This window comes from Danio rerio, chromosome 8 (genome assembly GCF_052040795.2).
Source record: "Danio rerio strain M-AB ecotype USA chromosome 8, GRCz13ab, whole genome shotgun sequence".
In the NCBI taxonomy this organism is placed as follows: Eukaryota; Metazoa; Chordata; class Actinopteri; order Cypriniformes; family Danionidae; genus Danio; species Danio rerio.
In genome coordinates, this window is record NC_141028.1 from 20,379,229 (window position 1) to 20,395,794 (window position 16,566).

Sequence of the window (16,566 nt, forward strand, 5' to 3'; positions counted from 1 at the left end):
ACGTTATTTTTTATTTAGAATTTTTACAGTCTGTGTAGTTACACACAACTATAATGTTATACAGTATATTTATCAGTGACCTTTCTCACTCATGAATTGCAAAATCGTGTTATATAAACCCATCTTGGCCTGATATAATATGACAGATCTTGAAATCTCATGTGAATGATAAGGTTGTTCAGAGAGAATAAAGATTATGAGGACAAATAAATTTACCAATTATGTGCATTGATAGACCATTATAAAACAAATTCAATATTCCAATTAAAGAACTGTCAATTTCAATTTTGTTTCTATAATAACATTCAGGTTAGATTTTAGAATGACCATGTCAAGTTTGAAACCTTTTTTATTTTATCATCGAAAAGTGTCCAGTGCGTCTCCATATTTTAAGAATGCCCCTCTTGTGATTATAACAGCCACCAGTGTTACTCAACCTCTCACACCTACCCTCGCATCGTATTTTAATGTTGTCCCCTGCTTTCAACCGGCTGTTGTCCTTGTACCACTTCCCATCCACATCTTCCCAGTTGACCTCACAGATAAATGTCAAACTCTCCCTCTCAGTCACACTGACATTCTGAAGAGCCTTCACAATCTTTATATCCCTGGCTGAGAGACAGGAGAAATTACAGAGAAGAACTGTACCATTTGAACTGACCAAGACCACTTTATGCTGCAAGTATCGATTAAAAAAAAAACTTCTGAAATATACAATTGAAGTCAGGTGGTAAATAAGGTGGTTTAAAAAATGTAAAACAAATAAGGCTTTCACCAGAATAAAATATATGCTGTATTATAAACTGTAAAACTCAACAGTCAACTTAATAAATGAAATGAGTGTAGTTAACTCAAAATTTACAGAAAGTTAATTCCACTTATTTAAAAAGTTTTGAACTTGGTGTTGAAGGTAATAAGTTAAATACCTCATCACTTCAACTTAAATGAAATAAGTACACATTACTCATATAGATTTTTTTTTTAACTCAAATGGTTTGTTGCAATCGGTTTCCTCAAATGGTTTGAGTTGCCTTAACTTATTGGGATTTACAGTGTAGGAAATACTGTATGAAAAAATTCCTAACTCTGTTAAACATTATCCAGGAAATATTTGAAAAAATAAATAAATAAATAAATCACAGAAGGGCTAATAATTTAGACTTCAACTATATAATCATTTTCCACAAAAACTTTTGACTGCACTAAATCAAATTACATTTGTATACTGAGAGTACTGGTACCTGTGACTGTCAACATAGCAGAGGTTTCAATCCCTTCAGCCTTGAAGCTGATAATGCCCATGTCAGCCAGCGTCACCCGGGTCAGTGTGAGTGTGTGGTTTTTGCCCTGCATGGCAATTCGACACACAGGCCTGGATTTAATAGGAACTCCATCTCTGGTCCACTGACCCCGGACGTACGCGTGACTGAGGACCACCTCAAATGTACAAGCTTCTTTCTCACACAGCGTCGCATCCTCAAGCCCTTTGACCAGCTGAATCCTCACTTTTTAGACATAAGTATCACAATTACCAGTGTTTTTCTTTAATATGAAATGAAATAGTCGTCGCTAAAGTGACATCTGTGAGGGAAAGTATTGCGCGCAGGCACGAGACAGGATAACTGTACACGCGGAGTGTAACCGCGCCAAAATGTAATTGCCTCAGCGTTTTTTTCTCCCGCAAATGTCACTTTAGTGACTTAGTATCCATCTAAAAGTATACTATGATTATGATATAACAAAAATGTTAACATTTAATTAAGAAATGGTTCTTACATGCCATGTTTTGGAGCTTGTCCTCTCACACGCCTTTAGCAATTGTCAGCAACATCAGTTGAACTCTAAAAAGTGTAAGAGGCCTATGTTACTCCTCTGCATTTTAAAGACTGTTTATTATTAATATAATATGAACATACTTTCAGCATTCATCTTTCTTAACGTGTGTCTCCCTTAAAATTAACTATTTTATTATGTCTTTGGTGTAATAATCCAACAAATTAACTAGTAATTGCAGCAAAACCATGTAGTTAAACCTTGATTAATTTGTCATAATGGGTGTCCATAAACACAATTGAATGATACAATTTTGTTCCTAAACGTTCAGAAACAGATGCATAATGAATACAATCTGTGGCTCTTCTTGAAATATGAAATATGAAACTGACAGCAACAATATTCTCTAGACTACATTCTCTAATTAGTTAATTACCTTGGTATGCATGATGTCTCTGCCATTCTAAGTTCATTAAGTTGTGTCTATATATATATGGGCCGAGATAACTAAAATCTGTAAAAGTCAAACATTTACAAATACCTTTTCTCCTATTACAACCAAACAAATTACTAGTTCAATTATAAGTTGGCCTGAAATAATGCTTTGAAATATGACACTATCCTTGCATCTACGTTAATTTACCATTTATAAGCCATTGTGTGTTCGGCATCAGACATCAGTCAAATCAAAACGGACAAGAATTGAACTACAGCACATTTAGATCAGAACATGTTGTTTGTTATGACTTTAATATCAAATATTTCATGCACCGAAGAGATCAAGGTATTTAAATTAAACAAGAACTTGGAATCAGTCATGAGAAAAACTTTCAAACTGACAAGACGTTTAAAAACAAACAAATAAATCATCCATATACTCACCATTAGCAGCACTTGACATGTTCCTCACATTTAAGTCCAGAAAATACACATCATATTTGAAGCTATTGACAAAAACACCAAAGTCCACCCAGGCTTTTTTTGTGGTTCATGCAAATTCCTTCCAGATTATTCCCCAAACTTTGACCAAAGATCCTCAGGTCAGTGTGCTATCCCGTTTCCCTTGGCAGACAAGCAGCTGAAAATGTTTTTCTTTTTTTCCCAGCTTTCCCAAAGGCTAATACCGAACAGCTGACATATCTCCAAAATAGCAGTGCGTCATTATACATAAAGATAGAAACATCTTGGCTACATGTAACAAGTCCTGCCTGCTTGCATTGTTTTCTTTCACTACAGATAAGATACTATCCTTCTCTCTCAATGGATGGTTTGTGTTGTAACAATTAGCCTGTTTATCCCTTAATTAACTACTGTGTATCCCTACTAAATTAACCCTAAGATATCGATTTACTGGTTTGATTTGCAATGAATAAATGCGTTTCATTGACCAGTGATGTGTAGACCAGAAGGTTTTCACAGTAGCAGAGGCTCTTTAGTTCGTGAATCATATTTCAATACAACTGAGTTGGAAAGGTCACAGAAGATTAAAAGATAGAACTGTCATTCCGTGTGAAATCACTTCTTAGATCATTGTGAATGCTGATACTACTGGACTGTCCAGTGTCTTTGGTATTTATTTTCTATTCTGACTTTTGCATCTGCATGCTCAACTGACAATTAAAGAATGATATCATATATAAATCTTTTTTTTTTTTGCATTGTCAAAAGTTTATGAAATTGTAACTGCAGAGATTTAACAGGTCTGACAATCCAGCCTGATCTCACAAGGAAACTTAACCATTTAATGTTTTGTCGGTTTGGTGGCTAATTCGTATGAATTCGTACAAGTGAAGTCATCCAAAATGTACGATTTTAAAGGCACCCAACCCAACCCCATCACTAAACCCAACCGTCAATGTGGGATAAGCAAATCGTACTAAAGTGTTTGAAACCTTTTTATAAATGTCATCTCTTTTAATATTCTATTGTGGTGACTCTTGTGTAAAGAAATTATGTATTTCATCTTTAAAACTTATTTTTGTTTAATACAGATACAAACCAATCAAATAAACAGCAGACCTGCATTAAGCATGTGTAAACGAAGGTCCTAACTGAAAGTGACAGGGACGTGATATCAATGATGGCTCGAAGATGCAATATAAATAGCAATTTGTTAAGGAACCAGCACCATGTGAGGATGTGTTAGGTGAATTTAGAACTTGACGAAACAGCTGAACACTTCACCTAAGCTCGCAGGTCCTTGTTTGGAGCACATCTCTACAAGTTTCACATGTCGTTTGATTCTGTCTCTCTCCAACCTGCTGACAACAGATTCATCAAGAGTAATAAATCAACCTAATGTCACCTTGTTGCTTATGAGAACATGTCATTTGAAGAAATGAAAATAAAGCCAGTCAATGTTATTCTTATATATGCCAAAAGTGTGTTACTATACTGTATATATAAATAAAGCAACTGGACTTTGTTGTCACTGTTGGCACGTGAGTGTAGAAGAAGAGCAAAAACAGCATGACCTTCAGGACATCAGTGATGTTGATACTGCAGCTTGCTTCTCCTTTGCATGAAAATAAGAGAAAAGTGAGGTAAACAAACCTTAAATTTGGCTTTGTGACATCAGAGTAGTTTTACTTTAACAAATTATGCAGAGCTACATGTTTACCAGCACTGAGTTGCGCGGCTTTGACAGAGTGCCTGTCCATTTGTTTATCTGAGATAATCCTTTAAACCCTAGTCTGGGGGGCTGTCTCAGTTTCAGCCCAGACCAATCACAGCTCCACAGGTCTAACTGGGGCTACAAAATCCCCTTCTCCCATTAGCTGTCCTTGACACATCTGAAGCACATACTGTCTTTTCACCTCTATGTATGGATCCACAGGAAAGAGAAGTAATCTTTTTTTAATAAAGGCTTTTGGTTCCTCAAAAGAAACTTTAAAAAAAATTGATTAAAGGGGAATATAAAAAATATTTATTTAAATCACTCTTTCTGAAGAGTTCTTTTGAAGATCTTTTGAAAATAGTGTAAAGAACATTTTTTATCACCCACACATTTTCTGTTATAAAGAACATTTTGTTGAATTAAAAAGTTCCATGGAGGTAACATATTTTACATTGTTAAAAAGTACAACATGATTAGTTGACTTTACTTTAAAAAGTTATAAAACACGTTGCCTTAAAATTAAGTGAATTAACTACAGGTATGTGCATAATTTTAAAGTCATAACTATAGTCAACTTGACAGTTTCAAAGTCTATTTACCCACGTTTTATCACTTTGTTGTCACTTTAAAAGCAACAGGTTTTATAAGTAACTAAATACTTTATGTGAATTGGGTAGGCTAAATTGTACATAGTGTATGAGTGTGAATGAGTGTATGGATGTTTCCCAGAGATGGGTTGCGGCTAAAAGGGCATATGCTGGATAAGTTGGCGGTTCATTTCGCTGTGGCGACCCCGGAATAATAAAGGGACTAAGCCGAAAAGAAAATTAATGAATGAATATTATTGTAGATATATCATCAATATATTACAAAGGTAAGAAAGATCATGTAACACTGAAATTAAATTGTCACAAAATTAACTTTTTACTTAAAATATAATAAACAAAACATTTCAATTTCAATTCTATTTATATTTCTATTTTTTTTCTTCCAATTTTTTTTTTAACTTTTAATACTTTTTTGAATAATTGTATTCAAATCTGCAATTTAGTTGTTATCATCCGTCTGTTTAATCAATTGAAGTGTTTTATATTCGTTATACAGCATTTAAATCCTTTAAGGTGCATTCCTTGAAAATATTTTTTGGCCCACATCTTGTTTTAAATAATATGCTGACACAACTCTGATAGACAGTAACAAAGACTATAGAATACACAAGACATGTCACTCGTACCTTTTTGAATGGGGAAAACTGTAACAGTCATTATGGTGAATAAAGCCCCGCCTACTTGTACAGGAGCCAATCATCGAACACTATATATCAAATAAAGCCCGTCTTCTACTACAGGAGCCAATCATCGATCAATATAAACTGACGATACTGCAGGCAGGGGCTTAGACCAGACGTGAGTTTCTGCAGATTTTCTGTGATTTGGATGTTTAGAAATAAAGCTAAAGAGAAAGTTGTTTAATTTTATTGATGATCCCTAATATGAAATTCAATTGTGAGCTTGGCAAGCAGTTTTGGAGAGTTTGATGTTTCCCTATTAAGACATAATGCCTGAGCATACTGCCCGAGAGGTGTTTCAAAGATGGCCGCTGATTTAAATGACTTGCCTTAAAAGGACTTTGATAGTAATAAGCAATTAAAATAATAATGATAACCAATGGATAAAAGGTCAATCAGGTGGTTATGATGCCTATTAAACATTCTTAATTTAAAACTTTCTTTTCATACTATCCAAACCATTGTTTCTTGATTTAATCCAAAATCCACAATTTAGCTGCCATCATATCTCTGATTATTTTATAAATTAACATTTCTCTATTATTTTTATTCTTTATAAGTAGGCCATCTGTCATTTTGTGAAGGGGAAGTACAGCATGCTTTGTATGATAAGCCTTGATCATGTTTTCACACTAGAGTTTACACGCTTAAATGCCTGTGGATATTTCTGATTAATGAAGATGGCATCTGTGTGTATTTATAGACCAGTAAAGTCCAAAATATGCGTACTGTCATAATTAATACATTTATTGGTGAAGGCAGGGAAATGTGACATTGCAACTGATCATTTTAACACTTATAATGTTACTTCTTTCCTTTTTTCTTGCCAGCTTTGCCTCCAGTTTTTGGAGGTTCTTCATCACCCTCTTTTCCGGAGGCAGCTTTAATTCTCTTCTTCCCAAGTGGAGTCTTAGCATACCAGTTCTGAGGAAAAAAATGTATCAGAAGGGTTTACTTTTCCTTCTAAAAAAGTAATACTTTATAGTCAAGTTAGCAATCAACTTGCAAAGCCATGCTATCAGACATTTATTAGACATGCTGACAAAAAATCAGTGATTAGTGGCTTACTTTTAGCGCCTCTTCTTCTTCCTGAAACACAGGGTCGATTCTAGCAAGCGGAGACACAAATTCTGAGGCAGTGAGAGGACGTTTGGGAAACTGCTGAATCCGCCGTTCAGTCAAGATGCTACGCACCACCTGCACCATGTGACCCTGCGTGTATCCATCAGAGATTTTTGCCAGGGAGCTGAGGTCCAGGTCACCGGTCACTTCTCCTCCGTTCTTTTTTATCAACTCTTTCCACATTACTGAGAAAAAAACATTCAGATGGAAAACTAAAAAACCTTTGAGATTAGGTCACATTTTACAACAAGTTTTCATTTATGTTAGTTAATGTATGAACTGAGAATGAACAGCTGAAATATACAGCTTTAATTAATCAGAGTTCAACATTGACTAATGCATTGTTAAAATCCAAACTTTGTTAACATTAGCTAATGCATTGTGAGTTAATTTGAACTAACAATGACAACTTTATTTTTATTAAATAAACGTTTAAAAGATGAATAAATACTGTAACAAAGACTGTAGAATACATAAGACGTGTCACTTGTATAGTTTTGAATGGGGAAAAATGTAACGCTCAATATGGCGAATGAAGCCCTGCCTCCTAGTACAGAAGCCAATCAGCGATTGGTATAGACCAGGGGTAGGGAACCTATGGCTTGGGAGCCACATGTGGCTCTTTGACCAAAATATGTGGCTCTCCAGCTGTCTCCCTTCAATAAAAAATTTAAACTGTCACTACAAATAAGTTTCCTATTAAAAATACAATTAAATATACCTTTTTATTGTATATTTTTACAGCAAAATGAATAAGAATAAAAGAACGTTTCAACCAATGTGTGTGTGCGGCGCTGTGGATTAACTTGGGGATTAATCTGACAGCAATAAAGGGCATGCAACTTACATTTCTATAGTAACCTTGCACAAGTAAATTCAAACAACGTTAATGAGTGTTGATGGCGAAAAGAAAAATCTATAAATGGTCCTTATATCCCAATGGCTCTTCAAAAAAAAACATTTGCCAAAAAGAATCAGAAATGGCTTTTGCTGAAAAAAAGGTTCCCGACCCCTGCTATAGACTGACAATTCTCTGGGGAGGGGCTCAGACCAGATGTGAGTTTCTGCAGATTTTCTGTGACTCGAATGTTTAGAAATGAAGCTACAGACTCAGTTATTGTTTAATTTTATTGTTGATTCCTAATATAAAATTTAATCATAAACCTGGGACGCAGTTTTGGAGAATTTGATGTTTCCCCATACAGAAAGAATGCCTGTGCGTGCTCCCCGAAAGGAGTTTCAAAGATGGCCGCCAATTGACTTTGTCTGAAATAAATGTATTGTTTATCATTTGTTCACATGAGCGAATGCATTAAGCAATATAAGCTAATGAAACCTTATCGTTAAGTGTTACCTGTTTTTGCTTAATTTCCTTTAATGTATTTAGTCAACTTTTCAGGTGAGTATGACTTTTTTAAACGGAAATAACATTCAGCAAAGATACATAAGATTAATGATCAGTGTTGGGGTAACGCATTGCAAGTAAAGCGATTTACAAAATATTATTACGTATCTAAGTAACAAGTAACACATTACTTAAAAAAATTTAAGTAATAATATTTAAGCTACTTTAAAAAAATCCTTTAATTAATTCACTTTTAAAAAATAATTTGCTGGATTAAAATTAGTGTAATCATGTTAAATCTCACTCAATATGAGAATGAGCTCCAAACAAGAACAGACAGAAACCAAGAGGTTAGAGCCTTACATTTCTGTGACGGAAGTATTCTCATTATTTTGAACACATGGAAGAAAAGGAGATAGTCTCAATGGACAGTGATTTTACTGATTGAATAGAACAACATACAAAAGTAGCAAACACATTGCTTTCAGCTTTTATTAATCTGTATATTCGGCATGTATAGTGTCAGGAAGTTCTCAGAAGTTAGCATTATTGTAATCTTTTTTTTTTTAATAGGTAAATGAAGGTGTAAGTTATACAGTGTGTCATTAAATGCAGATTTCCTCTTTTTGGAAAAAATGTTCTGAAAGAGATTAAGCCTCAGACAGGTATGAAAAAGTAACTCGAAAGTAACTCAAAAGTAACATACCAGAATTACTTTAAAAGTAACTAAGTAACGCAACAAGTCACTTTTCTGGGGAGTAAGTCTTGTAATGGATTGCTTTCAAAAGTAACTTTCCCAAACACTTTTTTTGACACAGAATATTTTAATTGCAAATAAATGCAGTTTTGTTCTAATGTATTATTTATTTTAAAAAAGCTAAAACAGTCTTAACAAAAACTATAAATAAACAGCAGTTTTCAACATTCACATGAATAAGAAATGTGATTCTGAAGGATCATGTGATAAAAAAACGGGAGTGATAGATGCTGAAATGTATATATTAATTTATTAATATATTTTATGTGCTCTAGCACTTAATGATTTGAACAAAATATAGAAAAAAATGTTTACCATATCTGGACGCATAGTCTGGTCGAGGTATGAGGATGATCTTGTTGTAGAATTTGCACAGAGATTTCAGGTCTGCGCTGTGTGGATCACTTGTTGTCCCTACTATTAAAACACAATCTTCTCCTCTGATGGACTTGAGGATTTTGGGCAAATCTTTCTTCAGTCGCTTTGGATCTAACTGTGTATGCACTGGTATTAAATCCAAGGAATCCACTTGATAAATGTCATTTTACCACAACATTTTTTTTTACCTCTTTCTCCTCTTTTGGTACTTTTCTGTAAAACATCTTCTCAGCATCTCCGATCCAAATGACAGATGGCTGCATTAGTCTGGCAACCTATAATGAGTACATCAAAACATTGATATTTAGCTAGGGAAAATATCACATATTTATGCCAATATGACACTAAACTTTACCTTAAACACTAGGTGCAGCATCATCTGCAATCCGTTTCTACCAGGGTATTTTTTAGCCACGTTTAAAGGTGACAGGTCAAACAGATTGGCTCCGGTCTCCTGGCAAATGGCATGAACCAACATTTTTTTACCCACTCCTGATGGTCCTACAAGCAGGATGGTCTTCACCAGGGGAGACTTCTCATGAACTGCTTGGGAGCCTATAGTAGAAATAGCTGTAGGTAATGCTTTACTTGAAGGGTCATACAAGCTTTATAATTAAGATTTTCAGGCATACTTATGACAATGGCATTTTTTTAAATTAATTTTATTTATTTTTTACCTAAACTATAATAGTACAAATCGAATTGTTCAATAAAATGTCATTAATTTAATATTAACAACGCTGTTATACAATTATTTGACAGAAATATTTGAGAAATTTTAACAACCAATTAATTTTGTTTTACTTAAAATAAGTGATCCGAAAAAAATCATGACACAATTCTAATGGCCTCATGACAATCATGTTTATGACAGATTTATGACAAGGTACTCTGTCTTGGCAGTGTAAAGTTGTGATGATGCATTCGTTTATATCAAGTTGTCATAACAAATACATCTCAAAAAATGTTATCTTTGCATTTAATATGACATAACTAACATGTGTCATGCCATAATTATAAAAGTGTCATGACAGTTTTATTAACACACCTTTAATTAAAGTGTTACTGAAATGTTTTATTTGATCCATTCGATTGGCCAGTTTGGTAACATTTTGCTATTTTATTGTTATTTTGAAATTATAGGAAATCCTGGGCAATTCCTTTTCTCACCTAGTGGTAAGATAGCATAGAGGGCTACAACTTGCCGAACATCAGATAAAGATGGCATAGGCTCAATGTCAGACTGTCGTAGAGTTGTGCCAAGGTAGCTATAGTCCCCTATAACAGCACAGCAGATATGTCCAGATATGTTATATTGGCAGTGCATATGATTTGTAAACTGTACATATAATTATATCAATTTATGAACATCTGAAAGACATTTCAAAGCTGTAATATGTGTAGGGATCATATGAAAATATATAAATACCTAGATAATCTTTTAGTTTTACATTCTCTGGCTTTTTTAGCAATTCCTGTTCAACTAGCTCTTCAAAAAGTGACTCGGTGGTCCTAAAACAAGAAAGAGATTCATTAAATGTTAGTAAAATATACAGTGTAGTACACTGGCATTCAAATGTCTTTCAAAAAATTTATTGTTGTTATTTTGTTTGTAGGTATATTACGGTTGCAATTATCTATGTTTAAAGTATACATGGTAAACAATGGTAATATTTTACTAGTTTTTACAATTTACAAATATATATATATATATATATATATATATATATATATATATATATATATATATATATATATATATATATATATATATATTATAGGATGACTGTTATATGATCCTTCAGAAAGCATTGTTTTTCTGTACAAAGCAACATTACTTAATTTTATCAATGTTGAAAACAGTTGTGCTACTTATTATTTTTTGCCTAAATCCTGAATGAAAGCAATAAAGAGCAGTTATAATGACTTATTTCATATTTTAAACTTATTAAAAAGCAGTAAAAATAAATAAACAAACCTATCTGCTGTAAGATCTTTGTCCTTCTTCTTCCTCTTTGCGCTTTTTGACGCCTTCTTTTTCTTTGTAGAAAGAAGCAAAACGTGCATATGGATAATCAGTATAATAATAATAAACTGTATAATAAATGAATTGTGACCAGGCATATGCAAAAACAATTTCACTTTCTTTAGTTACAGTGTGTACTGTGTGTCTCCAGTGTTATCCGATAAATTCATGTAAATAGAAGTGATTTACTGTACTTTTGCGGCACCCTTGACCTTTCCGCTTTTTTCTTTATCCACAGCCAGCTTCCAATTAGCCAGTTCCTGTCTCATCAGTTCATCCACCTGAACAAGCAACAAAAACCAGCATCTCTTAAAGTCAGGATTAACTTTATAAAAATGACAAGGATTGCGAGGGACACGTGGCCTTAACTGCTTGATCTCAGGGAAACTTTCAAAATAAAAATGGCAGCAAATGAAAAACAGCACGTACAGTTTAACAGCAGTCACTATCTTTTACAAGCCATTATTTATAAAAAGACATCACTCACCTGCTTTCTTATTTCCACCTCAATCTCCTTTCTTTTGTCCTCCTTTATCAGCTCCAGCTCATGTCTCTGACTAAAATTCTTGGACTCGTTTCTGTTTTTCCAAACCTCTGCAGATCAGATGAGATAGTCACACCCGCTCTCTTGAGACTGATATGATTTTATTATAACACAATAATGTTTAATTCTTCGATTTCCCTTGCCAGAATAGGTCTTGTGACTCCTCTCAAGGTCTGGCAGACAGGCAGATGGCAGCATCTTCAGTCCGGGCTCTTCCTCCTGTGACAATACAGGTATATGTTATGTTAGAGATAAAGTTATCACAGGAAAAAAAAAACTGACAGGCATATCAGCAGACCTACTCACAGCGGAGGGCTGTTGTATTAGACTGAAGGGTTTTATTCTAAGAAAACAACCGTCCTAAATGTACTTTATCCCGCTGATTACATGGCTACTTGCCACAAATCATATAAATTTAAAACAAAACATTGTTTTAGGCGGTAATAGTCAATTAAGTCTTTGATGGAGTATACACCACATAACCTGCGCAGTATTTAGACACAAGGTGGCGTCAAATGTAATGCTGACAGAAACTAAATTGGCTGAATAAAGTATAGACTATTATCATTAATTCAAAAGATGGCGCTAAACAGTCAAAAACTGCTAAAATGGCAGAATGTGGATGTCAAAAATCTCTAAAAAAAAAAAAAAGTAGAATGTGGATGTAAATATATGGATTCATTCACTGTTGGTTAAGGTGATTCCAAGTTCCTGAATGAGCCTGTATTATTTAGCAGTTGTTATCTTGAGATAACATACGTAGGTATTTTGTGACTGACAATCAGAATAAATTTTCAGACTGCAGTATAATGAAAATATTTTAAATATATACTTTTGATAAAATATATGCTCTTTTGAAGTGTAACAATTTTGTTATCCGTGTAATTTTAGATGGCATAATTGAGGTCCTCTCCTCACTTACCTCATCTTCGATTTTGCCTTTCTTTGCTTTTTCTTTGGTGTCCTCCTTACCCTTTGGATTTTTATTGGCATCTTCTTCTTCCTTTGCTGCCAGTTCTTCTGCCAGCTTCAAACCAGATATTGATTTTGCCAACAAAAACAAACATTAACAAATGCTTTATATAGTATGTAATGACTTTATTTAATCATAATCTTAATGGACTAAATGTATATAGAACATCCACACGTTTAATTCTACTAAAAAGGATTCGGGATAAAAGAAGACAGTTTCCAAGACAGTCTCCAACAAATTTAAATACAAAATTTAATAGAATAAAACAACAATTTATAAGAAGTTCTGAAAAGTGTTGAGTGCTGCATTTATATTCTTGGAATCTTGTCTGTTTATTAGTAATTGAAAAACACACGTATGTACCTTATGTACCATCGCTTATGTACCATCCCTTAATTACATCTTACTGACTATTAATAAGTAGTTTACTGAGGCAAAAGTCACAGCTAATAGTTGGTTAATAGAGAAGAATTGTAATTCAATCACAAATTAGTTTGAATGAATGATTAAATGACTGACATTATTGGATAAATCTGTGTTTTGAAATATTAAATTAAATAATAATTCAATTATATAATTGTAACAGTTATTATCTACTGGGGTAATGATGTATTGATACAATCTTTATTTGAAGCATTAAGTTCTTTTCAGAAGTTGATTTACTTTTTTTATTGATGAATAGACAAGTGATTAAAATAGATTGCATAGACATAACAAAAGAACTGTTTTATATTTAATGATTCTAATTATTATTATTATATTAATCTACATCTAAGCCTGTTCTATATTTAGTTTTGATTGAAAATGAATTGACTGATAGTCACATGACAATGTGTTTACCTCCTCAGGTGTTTTCTCTGCGAATATAAGAGCTGATCCTCCATCCTCCTCCTCTGGGTAGTCAGGAAATGAGCCTGTTGCATCACTATTCACAAGTACACATGTTAAATGTTGTTAAAGATCCCAAAAGACAATAAAATTGAATAACAATAATAAAAGGGATAATATTAATGACAAGAGATCCCAATTACCGGCACTCAATGAACCACTGTCGGATCTGATCTTTCATGGTCTCTTTCATTTCTGAGCCCTCCACTTCCCTGAGCTGATGAACAACAGATCCAATGGATTTCTGATAGTCATCCTCGTGTTCTTCTTGCCTGGTCCGCCTCAAGGCCTTATTGTTCTGGGCAATCAGCTCAGTTTGGGATGGATAGGATAGTTTTGGATCCAGTGCCTAAACACGGCAAAGTCAGAGTATGAAATGAAAGGAAACAGTATTAGAGTTCCATCTACTGGTGGCACAGTCAACATGTGGGCAAACATTAAAGCGCATATGTTAATGTGCTTTGCATGTATAGATGCTTTAAACAGATCAAAAGTACCTTTTAATTAAAACCAAGATGTCATTTAATATGGGACGATGCGGTGGCGCAGTGGGTAGTGCTGTCGCCTCACAGCAAGAAGGTTGCTGGTTCAAGCCTCGGCTGGGTCAGTTGGATTTTGTGTGTGGAGTTTGCATGTTCTCCCCGCATTTGCATGGGTTTCCTCCAGGTGCTCCGGTTTCCCTCACAAGTCCAAAGACTGGGTAAGCTAAAATAGTCTGTAGTGTATGTGTGTGAATGAGAGTGTATGGGTGTTTCCCAGGAATGGGTTGCAGCTGTAAAGGCATCCGCTGCATAAAATATATACTGCATAAGTTGGCGGTTCATTCCGCTGTGACGACCCCAGATTAATAAAGGGTCTAAGCCGAAAAAAATGAATAAATGAATGAATTCAATATTAAATTCATTTATTCATTCATTCATTTTCGACTTAGTCCCTTTATTAATTTGAGGTCGCCACAGCGGAATGAACCGCCAACTTATCCAGCACGTTTTTACGCAGCAGATGCCCTTCTAGCCGCAACCCATCTCTGGGAAACACATAAACACTCATAAACTAAGGACAATTTAGCCTACCCAAGTCACCTGTGTCACATGTCTTTGAAATGTGTGGGAAACCGGAGCACCCAGAGGAAACCCATGCGAACACAGGGAGAACATGCAAACTCCACACAGAAACGCCAACTGAACCAGCCGAGGCTCGAACCAGCGGCCTTCTTGCATTACCTACTGCGCCACTTTTTATTATGTTTCTAGAATCAGCATATTAGAATGATAAATTAATATTAGAATGATAAAGAAATAAACTGTATTTAAAAAAAAGCATTTTTTTAATTATAATAATTAATGTACAATATATAATATAACAAATAATAATAAAGAAACTGTTATTTTAAATTGTACTACTACTTTATTTCATTACAGTTTAACTGTATCTTTGATAAAAAAAAATATAAACTTCGTGACTTGTTTTTAAATGGTTGCGACACCGTTTGAATGTGCATATTTCTCTTTACCATTCCAAGAAAAATCATTTCCTCCTCACGTAACCTTTTAGTTATTTTTCTCTGCATGAACCCTCTCCACACCTAAACAGAGATATTAATTTGTTTAAGAAAACTAACAGCTGTTATACGGTGTAATAACCTTGATATAATCATTGTGTTCCAATAAAACAGTATACTGTACCTTCTGGATACAAACTGCAGCCTGGTCAGAACTAACTGTCTCTATATCAGCTCTCTTTTGTCTCTCAGAGTCTCTATGGATCTCTCTCATGAACTTTGCCCTCAGTCGACCTTGCCGTGCTCTTTCAGCCACTTGAATGACTTTAATAGCCCTTTCAAGGGTCAACATCCGCATCACAGGAGGCTTGGAGAGGCAAGAGAAGTCATTTCAAGGGGACAAACATTCTAATCATTATTGTCATTTATGATAAAACACAATCAACTGAACTCACTCCAGACTTTTCCATGACATCCATTTGGTTTAATATAGCAGCAAACATTCTCTCTCTATCCTGCAGCACTTTATTACGCTCACGAATAAAATACCTGGGAATTGGAATCTCAAGGTCCTCCTTTGACAAATATGAGATTGAAAGGATTATTTATCATTATAAATACACTCATGAAATCCATTAAAGTATAAGAAACACTCTATTGAAACTCACAGGGGTTAATTTCAGGTCTTGGATGACGTCGTCCATATAGTGGTACTCTGAAAATTCCTTTTCCACCATTTCGTTCTTGAGCTCCAGAACACGGCCCATCACACTGTCCAGCACCTGCCTAATTACACGCCTCTTTTGAGGGTGAACGCTTTGGTCATAGGCCTCCTCCAGGTGTCTAAAGATCTGCACGTAGCGAACATAGAAGGTGGCGATCCTTTGGAAGAACACCACTCTGTCTCTCTCAGGGCGAATAGGCTCTTCTGGAAGTTCTTGAGGCAGCAAACAGCTGAGCTCCTCATGAGCTTCGGACCAGAGTGAATTGTATGTGCTGGTGGAGAAAAACGTTTTACTACAGTATTTGAACTAAATAAATCCAAATACAAAGCTTTATATATAAAATTCACAGACCACCTGAAATTTACTTTGGTGTTGCTGGTTTGAGTAAAAAAGTATTTGTTTTAGTCTACAAAGGTCTTACAAAATAGATCTCAAATTAAAATGTCATCAGAAATTGTTAATGTTATATTTTAAAACAACTTAAAAACACTCTTTCACTACTTATTAACATACAGTGCCTCAAACATTATAACAAATTAAATAACACAAGGCACTTTATATTTGTAGAATTACTTGCTCGGAAATTATCATAATACAAGTTATTGTACAAGTTAGGGCTATGGCATTTG

At 34.4% G+C, this 16,566-nt stretch overlaps 2 protein-coding genes and 1 long non-coding RNA gene across 10 annotated transcripts in view; 1 reads left to right on the top strand and 2 right to left on the bottom strand.

Annotated features, from left to right (window-relative positions):
• Nucleotides 1–4,428, bottom strand: part of obscna (obscurin, cytoskeletal calmodulin and titin-interacting RhoGEF a) — an 83,541-nt gene extending 79,113 nt beyond the window's left edge. Inside the window, exons 1-6 of the mRNA XM_087264451.1 lie at nt 4,394–4,428; nt 4,248–4,288; nt 3,958–4,031; nt 1,777–1,841; nt 1,242–1,505; nt 451–612 (exon numbers count right to left, since the gene is read on the bottom strand). Coding sequence (XP_087120577.1) covers nt 451–612; nt 1,242–1,505; nt 1,777–1,783 — 433 coding nt within the window. The 5' untranslated portion in view covers nt 1,784–1,841; nt 3,958–4,031; nt 4,248–4,288; nt 4,394–4,428. The remainder of the gene's footprint in view (nt 1–450; nt 613–1,241; nt 1,506–1,776; nt 1,842–3,957; nt 4,032–4,247; nt 4,289–4,393) is intronic.
• Nucleotides 1–16,566, top strand: part of LOC147842616 (uncharacterized) — a 1,013,036-nt gene that overhangs the window by 954,524 nt on the left and 41,946 nt on the right. The window lies entirely within an intron of this gene.
• Nucleotides 6,405–16,566, bottom strand: part of zgc:153738 — a 53,264-nt gene continuing 43,102 nt past the window's right edge. For 4 of the 8 annotated variants that reach the window (XR_015497143.1, XR_015497142.1, XR_015497144.1 and 1 more), the window contains exons 2-19: nt 15,881–16,208; nt 15,668–15,787; nt 15,397–15,579; nt 15,225–15,296; nt 13,855–14,060; nt 13,664–13,748; nt 12,773–12,877; nt 11,994–12,069; nt 11,794–11,900; nt 11,496–11,587; nt 11,259–11,320; nt 10,710–10,792; nt 10,451–10,558; nt 9,636–9,835; nt 9,469–9,555; nt 9,218–9,395; nt 6,747–6,985; nt 6,405–6,602 (exon numbers count right to left, since the gene is read on the bottom strand). Coding sequence is in view for 4 of the 8 variants with exons in the window: in NM_001079968.3 (NP_001073437.3) it covers nt 6,483–6,602; nt 6,747–6,985; nt 9,218–9,395; nt 9,469–9,555; nt 9,636–9,835; nt 10,451–10,558; nt 10,710–10,792; nt 11,259–11,320; nt 11,501–11,587; nt 11,794–11,900; nt 11,994–12,069; nt 12,773–12,877; nt 13,664–13,748; nt 13,855–14,060; nt 15,225–15,296; nt 15,397–15,579; nt 15,668–15,787; nt 15,881–16,208 (2,446 nt within the window). In the remaining 4 variants the exon portion in view is untranslated. 8 annotated transcript variants of the gene reach the window in all.